This window comes from Carcharhinus amblyrhynchos, chromosome 12, assembly GCF_965287045.1.
Source record: "Carcharhinus amblyrhynchos chromosome 12, sCarAmb.v2.hapA, whole genome shotgun sequence".
NCBI lineage: Eukaryota > Metazoa > Chordata > Chondrichthyes > Carcharhiniformes > Carcharhinidae > Carcharhinus > Carcharhinus amblyrhynchos.
Window position 1 is genome coordinate 33,730,461 of NC_137335.1, and position 14,011 is coordinate 33,744,471.

The 14,011-nt window shown below is 42.5% G+C and overlaps 1 protein-coding gene across 3 annotated transcripts in view; it reads right to left on the bottom strand.

Annotated features, from left to right (window-relative positions):
- Positions 1–14,011, bottom strand: part of cnksr3 (cnksr family member 3) — a 153,614-nt gene that overhangs the window by 59,942 nt on the left and 79,661 nt on the right. For all 3 annotated transcript variants that reach the window (XM_080200342.1, XM_080200344.1, XM_080200343.1), the window contains 2 exons: positions 1,542–1,744; positions 139–226 (listed from right to left, as the gene is read on the bottom strand). In XM_080200342.1, coding sequence (XP_080056468.1) covers positions 139–226; positions 1,542–1,744 — 291 coding nt within the window. The remainder of the gene's footprint in view (positions 1–138; positions 227–1,541; positions 1,745–14,011) is intronic.

Below are 14,011 nucleotides of genomic sequence, written 5' to 3' on the forward strand. Positions count from 1 at the left end.
ACTGAATCCGGGTCCCTGGTGTTATGAGGCAGCAGTCCTAACCACTGTGCCACCAAGTTTCTTCCATTGCTCACCTGAAGTATCACAGGCCCCCAGGAGAATTGAAATTAAAAACTATTAAAACATTTACAAACAGACCTGTTGCACAGTTGTTGTCAAATTCAAGCACAGCTGTATAATCTTGTTTTTCATCACTGAATAATCACTGATCCCTGTAAATGGTGACCTGTAATAAAATAAATATTTCACAATAGTACGTATACAGATTTTAAATGTGCAACTACTTGGAGCACACACACACACAATTATAATTACTTAGCAAGCACACACGCCAGTCCAAAAGAAAGAATCCAGTGCAGTATTTAACATGTCAAATAAATTAATCTATGTCCAATGTTGTACATTCACTGAGTTTCTAAATAGGAGCACCATAAACTTTACAAGGCAAGTTCAGAAAATCCTTCACTCAGTCCTTCATGATTCAACACGACCCAGAACACTGAAAATGTGCTTTCCATTTCTGGGGCAGAATTTGCCAACCCCGACTCAGCAGTCTCAGGCAAGTTCTTAGCAGTCACAATAACTCTAAATTGGAGCGTAGTTGATATAATAAATGAAAAATACACAGTAATGTGGTAGCTGCTCTTCTGAAAGAAGTGACCAATCAGCATGGAAGAAGCCTATTAAATTTCACTAGAAGAGCTCAACATGTGCAATATCAACAATGAAAGCATGCAGTTTATTTACTTTAGTTCATCATACAGGTATACAAGCAAATAAAAAGTGGGCAACCAACAGTTCATGAGGACTTGAGGAAAATCAGATCACACTGACTTCCAATCCAAATTGCCTTGCATTGTTCTGTACCTTCAGTTCTGATTTCCAATTAAAATACAAAGGCACAGAAATTAAATTTGATTCTTGTACAAAGTGCAATTTCTTCAGCACATTATTCTCAAACTATTTCTTCAGTATTTCTTTTCCTCACATCCTCATGCTTCCCCCTTTCTAATGGCATTTACTCACTGAGGCAAATGCACTCTACTAAAATTAGACAACTTAATGTAAGAAGTAGGCTAGATAAAGGGAAAGCCCCAGTAGTTGTATGGCTAGCCGCACAGTGTTGTTACTACAAATAAACAGTGATACAGAAAACACATGGATTTTATTGATCACAGAAACAAACATCATATAGAATCTGACATTCATAGCAAGTGCATGCATGAGAAATTTACCCAAGAACCCACCCAATTGAAAGGAACAGCAATAAACATTTGGAGCCAGCATTAATTTGTATGCTCAAATATCACTGTTTTTTTTAATAAATGCAATATTGGTCTTTCCTACCTACAGGTTCATTTTGCCTGCCCCCAGCCCACCTCAGAGCTCATTTCGTTTGGGAAAATAGCAAGAACGTTTTACTTGTCACAATTTTCTTTGCAATGAAAAGCACCCAGCCACAGGGCCAGCTATTAAAACAGATAAAACATTACTGACTCGGCACAATGAAAATTTATGATTACTTTACATTGATTCTTTACCTGTCCAGCCATGCCAACAAGGCTTTAGCTGCTGCAATGAGGTCCACAACTGAGGTAAGGAAATCATTTGGAGGTTTGCGAGAAGTTCTGCCATCGTAAGCAGGGCCTTTTCGTCGAGTGCTGATAAAATTTTGGAGGCTATCGGTGGAAGACCGTAGTTTAAGAGCCAACTTCTTCATGCTTTCTGTTTCCAATCCATAATTCTGCAATTAAAAGTAAATCATCAGAATTGAACTCAAAAGACTGATCTTGGATATCTCAGGCATGAGTGTAGTACCGGAAATTCATAAATGTTGGACTGCCTGTTTCAAAATGGAGAATAATCTTGATAGCAACAGTGCAACATCAACGGTGAATGGGGAACCTTTTAGAGAAAATAATCCAATGAATTACAGTGAATAATGGAGGGGCATGTGATGTGTGGTTTCTGTATGATGTGGGAACTGGCGGACCCCAGGGTCCTTCCCAGTGACCATGTCTGCAGTAAGTGCAGGTTGCTGGAGGAGCTCCAGCTCAAGGTGGATGAGCTGGCCTCTGAGCTACAGACACTGAGGCTCATCAGGGGGAGAGAGGGTGCCCCTAGACTGGCTAAATCTAAGGGTCAGGGACAAAAGGGGGCTGCTGGGAGGAGGAAGGGGGGTGAGGAGCGGAGGCCTCAGCCTCTTAATCTGCATAACAGGTTTGAGGTTCTTGCTTCCAGTCTGGAAGAGGACGAGGCAGGTGAGGTTGGTGAGCAAACTGCACACGGTACAGTGATGCAGCAGGACATAGGCAAAGAGAAGGGGAAAAGGAACGTAGTAGTGATTGGAGATAGTGGGGTGAAGAGTATTGACACTGTCCTTTGTCACAATGACAAAGTGCACAGAAGGGTGTGTTGTCTGCCTGGTGCTCGGGTACAGGATGTCACAGCTGGGCTGCAGAGGAACCTGGAGTGGGAGGGTGAGAACCCGGTCGTTGTAGTACATGTGGGTGCCGGCGATGTAGGCAAAGTGCGGACTGAGGATCTGGGGAGGGAGTATGAGAAGCTGGGAATGGAATTAAAAAGTAGAACCGACAAGGTGGTCTTCTCTGGGCTACTGCCTGAACTGAGTGCAGACGGGCGTAGGGTTGACAGGATAAAGGAAGTGAATGGGTGGCTCAGGGATTGGTGTGGGAGGAATGGGTTCGAATTTATGGGGCATTGGCACCAGTATTGGGGTAGGTGGGACTTGTTCGGGCGGGATGGGGTTGGTCTGAATCGTGCTGGGACCAGAGTGTTGGCGAATCGAGTAAAGAGGACTGTAGACAGGGCTTTAAACTAATTAGGGGGGTGGGGGGGTGCGAGGGTAGGTGACGCTACGAGGTCTAAAGTTAAGGATAGGGTACAGGTAAGGGAAGAGGCCAAGGATGTCCCAATTGGTGGCGTTACGGCAAATAGGGTCCAGGTGAAGGCTGGGATGAAAGCGCTTTATCTGAATGCACAAAGCATTCGGAATAAAGTGGATGAGCTGGTGGCGCAGATCGACACAAATGGATACGATCTGGTGGCCATTACAGAGACGTGGCTGCAAGGTGACAGGGACTGGGAGATGAATGTACAGGGCTATCAAGTGTTTAGGAAGGATAGGCAGGAGGAAAGAGGGGGTGGCGTAGCTCTGCTGATTAAGGATAGTATCAAGGTGGTAGCAAGGGATGATATCGGAGCCAAAGAGCAGAACGTGGAATCGTTGTGGGTGGAGATTAGGAACAGCAAAGGGAGGAACACGCTGGTGGGTGTCGTCTATAGGCCCCCGAATAATGATCTGGAGGTGGGGCGGGCTGTTAACACGCAAATAAGTGCGGCGTGCAGGAATGGGACGGCAGTAGTTATGGGAGATTTCAATCTGCATATTGATTGGTCAACCCATGTTGGACGAGGTGGGCTCGAGGAGGAGTTCTTGGAATGCTGCCGGGATAATTTCCTTGAAGAGTGTGTGTTAGAGCCGACGAGGGAGCGAGCTATCTTGGATCTGGTGCTATGTAATGAGGCGGGTAGAATTAGGGACCTTGCGGTGAAGGATCCTCTTGGAGAGAGTGATCATTGTATGGTGGAGTTTCTGGTGCAGATGGAGGAGGAGAAAGTGGGTTCCCGGACACGCGTCCTCTGTTTGAATAGAGGGGAGTATGGTAGGATGAGAGAAGAATTGGCGAATGTGGACTGGGGGAGTGCGTTGGAAGGTAGGTCTGCTGAGGAGCAGTGGAGGATCTTTAAGGAGATCTTTCTTGGTGCTCAGCAGAAATTTATTCCGATGGTTAAAAAGGACAGTAGGAAGAGAGGTAATAAGCCGTGGATAACGAAGGAGGTGAAGGAAAGTGTTAAATTAAAAGCGGAGGAATTTAGAGTAGCTAAGAGTAGTGGGCGAGAAGAGGATTGGGAAAGGTTTAAATGTCAACAAAGATTGACAAAGAAGTTGATAAAGGAGGGTAGGAGAAGCTATGAGGCTGGGCTAGCACTTAATATAAAAAAGGATAGCAAGAGTTTTTATAAATATATAAAAAGGAAGAGGCTGGCTAGGGTGAACGTTGGTCCTTTAGAGGATGAGAAAGGGGAGCTAGTGGTAGGGGATGGGGATATGGCGAAGGTCTTGAATAACTTTTTTGTTTCTGTCTTCACGGAGGAGGACGTGAATAATTTGCCGGGTGTTAGCGATGGAAAGGTGGTAGGAATGGAGGGTCTTAATGACATTACTGTTACTAGAGAGGTGGTGCTCGACAGACTGGAGGGGCTGATTGTGGACAAGTCCCCAGGACCGGATGGAATGCATCCGAGGGTTCTGAAAGAAATGGCGGAGGTGATAGTGGATGCCTTGGTGGTTATTTTCCAGACGTCGCTGGATTCCGGGGAAGTGCCGGAAGATTGGAAAACGGCTAATGTTACGCCGTTGTTTAAGAAGGGTGCCAGGCAAAAGGCGGGGAATTATAGGCCGGTTAGTTTAACGTCTGTGGTAGGTAAAATGTTAGAATCCGTCATTAAGGAGGAAATTGCGAGGCATCTTGAAGGGAATTGCTTGATAGGGCGGACGCAACACGGTTTCATTAAAGGGAAGTCGTGTCTGACAAATTTACTGGAGTTCTATGAGGATGTGTCTAGGGCAGTGGATAGAGGGGAGCCGGTGGATGTGGTCTTTCTGGATTTTCAGAAGGCGTTTGACAAGGTACCTCACAAGAGGTTATTGCAGAAGGTCAGGGGACATGGAGTTGGGGGTAGGGTGTTAGCATGGATAGGGGATTGGTTGTCAAATAGGAGGCAGAGAGTGGGGGTCAATGGGTGCTATTCGGATTGGCGGTTGGTGACTAGTGGGGTGCCCCAGGGGTCGGTGCTGGGGCCTCAGCTATTTACCATTTATATAGATGATCTGGAGGAGGGAACCGAGTGTAGGGTGTCGAAATTTGCTGATGACACCAAGACTGGGGGAAAGGCAAATTGTGCGGAGGGTGTGGAGAGTCTGCAGAAGGATCTAGATAGGCTGGGCGAATGGGCCAGGAAATGGCAAATGGAATTTAATGTTGGCAAGTGTGAGGTGGTCCACTTTGGTAGGAAGAATGGTAGGAAGGACTATTACTTACGTGGCGAAAAACTGCAGCAGGCGACGGTGCAGAGGGACCTCGGGGTCCTTGTGCATGAGTCGCAAAAACCCAGCTTGCAGGTGCAGCAGGTGGTCAGGAAGGCGAATGGGATGCTGGCCTTCATAGCGAGGGGGATTGAATATAAAAGTAGGGAGGTCTTGCTGCAGCTGTATAGGGCATTGGTGAGGCCGCAGCTGGAGTACTGTGTGCAGTTTTGGGCGCCGTACCTGCGCAAGGATATTTTGGCCCTGGAGGGAGTGCAGAGGAGGTTTACTAGGCTGATACCGGAGTTGAGGGGGTTGAGCTATGAGGAGAGGCTGAATAAACTAGGCTTGTACTCGCTAGAGTTTAGAAGAATGAGGGGAGATCTCATTGAGACGTATAAGATGATGAATGGGATGGATAGGATAGGGGTGGACTCTTCCCGCTCAAAAAAGACAGTAGGACTAGGGGGCACAGCCTCAAGATAAAGGGGAGGCGGTTTAGAACGGAGTTGAGGAGGAACTTCTTCACTCAAAGGGTGGTGAATCTCTGGAATTCTCTGCCCGTTGAAGTGGTGGAGGCTGCCTCGCTAAATATTTTTAAGAAGCGGGTTGATGGGTTTTTGATAAGAGAGGGGATTAAGGGTTATGGGGAGAGGGCGGGAAAGTGGAACTGAGCCACAACAGATCAGCCATGATCTTTTTGAATGGCGGGGCAGGCTCGAAGGGCTAGATGGCCTACTCCTGCTCCTATTTCTTATGTTCTTATGAATTAACTGGAACTTGGAAATACCAGGTAATAAATGGAAATTAACATGGATTTGTTAAAGATAAACTGTGTTTGATTAACTTGAGTTCTTAAATCAAATAATGGAGAAGATTAATGAAAGGTGTGCAGTATTGCGCAATTTGACTTCCAAAAGGTGTTGAGGACCATTTGTTAGCAAAATCTAATCCCATTAGAATTTCAGGTCATGAATCCCAGAAATATCATAAACAAAGAAGAGAATAGAATATAAGAAGTAGGAGCTGTGGTAGGTCATTTCTTGCTTTGTCATTCAACAAGGCCATTGCTGATCCTTTCCCACAACCCCACCTTCCGCAGTGTCTGCATATCTTTAGAAACCAATAATTATCAACCTCTGTTTTAAATATACTGAACAACTGAGCATTCACCACACTCCGCAGTAGATAATTTCATGTTTTACAACCTTTTGAGTGAACACATTTCTCATCTCAACCCTAATGAGCTGACCATTTATTTTGACACAATGGGCCAGATTTTGTTTGGTGACGAGCTGTTGATACAGGGAGGGTCTTTTACATTTTGGTACAAATTTCAGTCTTGCAGTGCCTTCGCACACTATTTGTGTGTGGCCTTTTTCACAGGTCAGGAAGGCCTCAATTGTGATCTCACATTCACTTCTTATGACAGGTTGCCATTTGTAAGTACTCAAGGAAATTTGAATTTCTTTCCCTCTAGTATTTTCATGTGCTGGTGCAGGTTTTGGAAGCTCTGAAAAAAAAAACCCATCTTGTTGGGGAGTTCATGACCACTGTTGAGGAGTCAGGAACATTCTGAAAATGCTAAATGTTTTTACAATTTCAAGCATCATTATTAAGTGCTGTATTATAATGTAGAGGTGTTTAAACTAAGTGATTCATCATAGGACTATCTTGAAAGGTGAGCTGATCGTTATATTGACTAGCATAAGTATTGAAATGCATCAGAGCACTTTTCCCATTGTGAAAGGCACTCTCATGCTTGCAAAACTCAAGAAAACCGATGTAATGATCTTAATTTAAATGTTCAGAGCCATTTAAAACTCAAAAATCTTGAACAGTTTTCACTTAGATAGAAAAGCAACCTACTCCTAGATTGCTTTGATTGGCAGGATATCTATTGTAGCTTTAAAAATGGCCATCTGTTTGTTTTAATCTTAACCAGGCTCAGTAGTTTACTTTTCCAAGATATTATTACAGTTGAGTCAATTGAGAGTTCCTGGCTGAGTTTCAAATGCTTATCAACTATTTCTCTGGAGAGATGTGTTCGCTTTTTGATTTCATATTTTAGGTGGTTATTGAAGGGTTATCTGACTGTCATCTGTAAAATGTCTGCTGGTTTTTGCAACACATTGATCAGTTTATTTGAATGGCTTTCTAAATGAGTCTTTTTTTCCAGTATTGTGTGTTTGAATATGAGTGCAATTGGATTGTTAGAGTTGTTTGAAAAAAAAGTCCACGTCAAAGGCATTTTCAAATCTGTCCAAGATGAACAACTATGGAAAGGGCATGAGGGTGCTATGAGGCAGCATGATGGAGGAGTGCAGGTGGCAAGTTTTAGGGATCATAAGAATGATATTGAGAGCTGGATTGCCGTCTGAGAATTAAGGTGGTCATTCTAACCAGCTCACCTCTGTAACCACACTTCTCTCACACTGCATCATGGTTCACAAAACCCAACCACCTCTCAAAAAGATAAAAATATATGGCAGGAATAGACTGGAGGAAGACTCATGTTTCAGATGGAATGAGAAGAGAATGGCTTGCATTTCCTGAATCCAAGCTGAAATTCCCGGGATATAACAATGTCTAAGACAATCCAGATAGGGTAGGGAAAACCTTTCTTCAGCATGTACCCTGAGAATTTCATATGTTTCAAACAGATCACACCTTATCTTTCTAAACTCTAGTCAATCTCTCCTCCTAGAGCAATCCCCTCATTCCAGTTTAACAAATCTTTGTTGCAGTAACTCGAGCACAGATTCTTCAAGGCAAACATTTCTCAGATTTTCACTCGAGCTTTTTTGAATGAAATTTTTTTTCTCTACCAAGTAGATATCATGATATTTTGCCCCACTGTATTTCTTGGAGACTTCAGGGGTACACATGGCAGATTAAATTTAACAAGGAAGAAAGAATGAGGCGCAATTTGGAGAAAAGACACCATTTTAAACAAAGTGCACACCCCGCACACCACACATACAATCCTTGCCTTTATTAATACAGTACAAAAGCACAAACCTGGTGTTCAATTATCTGGGAGAATGAAGTACAAGGCAGCTCATATCCACATATGAAGAGTGGCACTTAAACATGGTGTGCAGGGGGGCGTGGCAACACCAAATATAACCTCAATAATCCAAGTACAAAACCCCAATCCCTCTTGCTGGAATACACTTCTCTTCACCATCTTGCCCAAGTGCATGTTATTTCTTTTAACCCTTGAAAGGTAGTACCAGCTAGCAATTGAACTGATGAGAACACTATTCACAACTAACATTCACTGATATCACAGTTTCACAATAGTTACAGTGCAGGAGGCGGCCACTTGGCCCATCATGATTGCACCAGCTCTCCAAATGAGCATCATAACTTCATGCTATTCCTCTGCCTTTTCTTGGCTTCCTGCACATCATTTGAATAGAAATAATCAATTCCTTCTTGAATGCCTCGATTGAGCCTGCCTTCACCACACTTCCAGGCAGTGGGAAAAGCACAGTTGCTCAAAACCTTTGTCATAATAGCGACCTGCTTCTTCCATCCCAATATGGATCTCTTCTCAGTAAATTATGAGTTGTAAGACATCCAAAGTCCCTCAACATTAAGTTGTAAGATTCAAACAGTATGCTCCATTGCCAAAAAGAGGGCTGTTCATAGGGTGAGACTGGAAATTTTTGGAGGCTAAGATTGCACAAGGAGCTCTTTCGGAATCCTTGAATTTTTTTCTTGGAAATTCTGTCTGTTGATAGGGATTAATACTTTGCATTGGGGCACCTGGGTATCTGTGGCAGCATAATGTGAATTTCGATCCATTGTACGCCACCCACCCATCCAGCAACTCTCTTTTGGGGAATGTAACTAACATTGTTCCTGCAGCTGATGAAAGGGTTAGTCTTACTCAGTGCAGTACACAATAAAAGGTGATAGAAAATCAAATGGAATTTCCTTTCACTTTTCACTTAAAGATATTAAAAGCTCAAGAACATTGCATCATACTTTTTGAACACCTAGAGGTTTGAGGAACTTTAAGCAGTTTGAAAATTTGCTCATAGTGTGTGCACATCATGTTTGGGTACACAGCGAATCAGCAAAAATGGCACTTTAAGGCATATTTGTAGACAATGGGACATTTCAAGATAAACTAAATGTTTTCCTCACCATCACAGGGCAGATGTTTTTGTGGTGGATTCTAACCAATGTTGTCTGCTAGACACGAGTGATTTTAAAAGATTCTGGGCTCTTATGACCCAATTGAAAGATACACTGCAGCCACTTACCAAAGCTCCTTCAACAGCACCTTCCAAAGCCAAAACCTCTACCACATGACAAGATAAAGGCAGAAGATGCAAGGGACCATTACCATCATCTGCAAATTCCCCTCCTTCATCCTGCCTTGGAACCATACCACTGTCACTGGGAGAAACTCTTTCTGAAAAGCAGCTAATAGGACTGAACGTATGGCTACACTAACGGTCTGCCTTGGTTCAAGAGTATGGCTCACCATCTCAAGAACAATTAGTGATGGGCAATGAATTCTGACCAAGCCAATGATGCCCATGTCCCATGAAAGAATAAAGCAAAGGACCTGTCTATCTTCTCAGGATGGACTATTTTCAAATACCTGTCCAATGCTTATTCATCAACCAACATCAACTACAGATAATTGGGTCATTGTCACTTCATTGCTTCCAAAACTTATAAGCTGGTTTATTTTTTACATTACAATCGTGAGCCCAGACCAAACATACTTCATTGGCTGTAAAGTGCTTCAGGATGTCCTGAAGTCATAAAGTGCCATTTAAAGTCTCATCTTTCGTTGTTAATATAAACAAGGCAGTGAACTGGAGGACCAAGATAAATCATTCTCATATCCATTCAACTTAGATATTATTTCAAGTTGGTCTCAGCTTGAGATTTACCTGGACATGAACTCACTTATAAAAAGAACCCAATAAATCATTTGCACCCTAACTGGAGTATAGATTTTAGTGCAATGCAAAATATACAAAACACAAATATCCACTTTGTGGCTAGTACAAAATATGTTACTAACTTTCAATCTGCACAAGGTACCCCAGAGTGTAATGTATTACAGTTTAAAGCCTACAAATTAATCAGTTGCTGCATGCAGAGTTCAGTCTGTTGCTGTAAGATACTGTAAGTAGAATTTCCTGGCAGCAAAATCCAGATTCCTTAATCTTCTCATTGGCCTTCAGCTGTCTGTCACATTGAAGGGGGTGAGATGGTTCAATGTCACAGAGATCATGACAATGTAGCTGCTAGGAGACAATCTCCCAGCAGCAGGGGAGAGGGGGGCAGGGGGTGGGGGTGGTGGCGTGTGGATGGATTTGGGAGATGGTGCAACAGAAAGGTTTAGTGGCCTGCCATACCTGCCTGGCTTCAGCAGCAGCTGTGGGACATCCTGTGGGGACAGACTCCACCCTTGTATTGGCAATCACGTTGAATCTATATTTTACTTGAACTGTCCAAAAAAAATTGGATAGAGCATACCTCTGTTTTGGTGGGTTCTTCCTCTCCCCTTGTCACGGCATCCTGTTGTTGCTTCCAAATTAGAGGGTCCCTGATTTGCTTTTCAATTTTGAGAGCTCACCACCATGCTTGGATGTTGAGCCCACAAGTCGATGGCTTTCCTCCACTGTGAAGTTAAGGAACCGGCAGGAAAATCCCTGCCCGTGGTATTGACATTTATTTGTATCTACATTGTTTACCTAAAAGTGTACTTGTGTCTTGGAACACATTAACGTTTATATCTTGTCCACCACCTGTTTGACTCCAATTATTGGTGTACTGGGCAATTTCTAGAATTTGAAGGCAGACAAATGAGATAGAAAACAAATTACTTATTTATTTTGGTTTTCTAGTTCTCTTTCATGTTCACCTGAACGAAAAAATGTTTACATTGAGAGAAAGGATAAGCTATCTGAAGTATTGCTGCAGTTAATGAGTGTATGTTTATTGCAAGGCAAGGAGGAAAAGTAAACTATAAATAGGCCATTAACCTGTTCAATTCTGATCTTTAAAAGCTGAGTAATCTTGATCCAAGTATAATCCAAAGAGTGTTTATACTTGTGAAACATGTGCTATTGAATGCGTGAACTTGTAAGTTACAAGACTGTTCATTGAAAAAAGCTAAAACCTTGAAGTCCCAAAACAACTAATTTATATTAAATTGGCTTTGAGGTAGCATTTATTGAATCTCAGCAATTATTTCCTGTCCAGATAGATGCAGCATAAACTTAAAAATGAATAATGTGTTTGTATAATCCTTTATGTTAGTGATCCCAATATTTTTGTACCGTGTCAATTTTTAACATTTGCTGATGCATAAACTTCAGGTTGAAAAATGTGACTTCAGAATCCCCAAGTGTAAATGTTCTTTGAACGTCCAAAGCTCAGTATCTGAATTTGGATAAATTCTTATTTCACAAATAAAAAAATTGATTGATTTAGTTGAAATTTATGAAGTGACTTGGCTTCCTGCGCTGAGACCTTAGAGTGGAATAATCCTGTATTGAATTGCATTGTAAGAAGTTTCACAACACCAGGTTAAAGTCTAACAGGTTTATTTGATAGTAAACACCACTAGCTTTCAGAGCGCTGTTCCTTCACCAGGTGAATGGAGAGTTCTGCTCACAAACAGGGCATATAAAGGCGCACACAGTTTACAGAATACTGATTAGAATGCGAGTCTCTACAGCTAATCTGCAATTCAAGTCTTAAAGGTGCAGACAATGTGAGTGGAGATAGCATTAGGCATCGGTTAAAGAGATGTGTATTGTCTCCAGACAGGACAGCAGTGAGATGTTGCAAGTTCAGGCAAGTCATGGGGGTTACAGATAGTGTGACATGAAACCAAGATCCCAGTTGAGGCTGTCCTCATGTGTGCGGAAGTTGGCTATCAGTTTCTGCTCAGCAACTCTGCGCTGTCGTATGTCGTGAAGGCCGCCTTGGAGAATGTTTACCCAAAGATCAGAGGCTGAATGCCCGTGACTGCTGAAGTGCTCACCAACAGGAAGGGAACAATCTTGGCTGGTAATTGTCGAGCGGTGTTCATTCATCTGTTATTGTAGCGTCTGCATGGTGTCCCCAACGTACCATGCCTCAGGACGTCTTTTCCTGCAGCGTATCAGGTAGACAACTGATCTTCGGGTAAACGTTCTCCAAGGCAGCCTTCACGATATAACGACAACGCAGAGTTGCTGAGCAGAAATGATAGCCAAGTTCTGCACATGAAGATGGCCTCAACCAGGATCTTGGGTTCATGTCACACTATCTATAACCCCTATGACTTGCCTGAACTTGCAACATCTTTCTTACTGTCCTATCTGAAGACAATACACTCTCTTTAACCTATGCTTAATGCTATCTCCACTCTCATTGTCTGCACCTTTAAGACCTGAATAGCAGATTAGCTGCAAAGATTCTAATCAATATTCTGTAAACTGTGTGTGCCTTTATACGTCCTGTTTGCGATCAGAACTCTCCATTCACCTGACGAAGGAACAGCGTTCCTAAAGCTAGTGTGGCATTTACTACCAAATAAGCCTATTGGACTTTAACCTGGTGTTGTGGCACTTCTTACTGTGTTTACCCCAGTCCAACGCCAGCATCTTGAATTGCATATGCAGAGGTCTTCATCTGGTGGAGTTTAATCAAACTGTTTTGATTCCGCAGTGATAAAAGCTCAGAATTTGATCTGAGAATTTTTTACTTTGTTCACATATTACCATGTTAACAAATTTCCAGGTTGTGTTTTGTTCTAAAGTGCCTTTCACAGAGCCCAGTGATGCTCTGCAATGACCACTTTTATTTTGAAAGAAAGACTTGCACTTACCTAGTGGTTTTCACCGTTCTGGAACATCTCAAATTGTTTTACAGCCAATTTTGAAGAGCAGTTACTGTTGCAATGCAGAAACCAATTTGAATTTACTTCTTTCCAGCTACATTTTCCAATTTTCTTACTAAATTGTCAACAGATTCATCTCATTCTTGGCTCGGGCTTTGAAATTCATATTGGGAATTTGTTGGTTTGAATTTGGCTGAAGATGCATGCGGAATCTTTCGAATTATTTATTTGGGTTTCTGCTATTGCCTTTACTCAAAGCTAGTAAACAAACTTAACCATTTCTCTCCTACCCACAGAAGAGTGTAGTTGACACTTCCTCTTAAATAGTGCCTTTTAGAAAGCTACTGAATATCAATCTACAACTTTGCAAAAATTCATATTTCCTAGGATGTTATCAGCCTCCCATTTCATCATGTCTAAGAGTTGTGTTTTGATTGCTGCATGACAATTTCTTTTTCATGCAATTTACTGTTTCTCTACATGGCACTATCTTGGGTTGGATTTTTAATCTGATTCAGAATTAAAATGTTCCGGTTCTGCTCACAGACAACCCGCTGCCATCATGTAATGTTCTTTGATTCCCACTAGTTGGAAATAATCACACTTGTTATACTCAAAATGCTGAAGCTTCCATCAAGCGTATTTCTTGCTGCCCTCCATGTGGCTGCCAGACTGATAGAATGATAATTTGTTGATTGGCAAATGACCTGGGTTTGACTCTGGTCTTGATTATCTGTGTGGATTTTGTATGTTCTCCCCATGTCTGTGTGCATTTCCTCCCACAGCTGAATGATGTGCAGATTAGATGTATTGGCCATGCTAAATTACTGCTCAGTATCCCAAGGTGTGTAAGTTAGGTGGAATGGCCATAGTAAATGTGTGTGGATAGGACAGGGATTGGGGATTGCCAATGTGTTTCTGCTATTAAAGAAGAATTGTACAGACAAGCCAAGGAACAAGTGAGTCTCACGTCAGTGGTAGGAAAACTATTGAAGAAAATTCTGAAAGAGAGATTCTATCTCCACTTGGAGAGG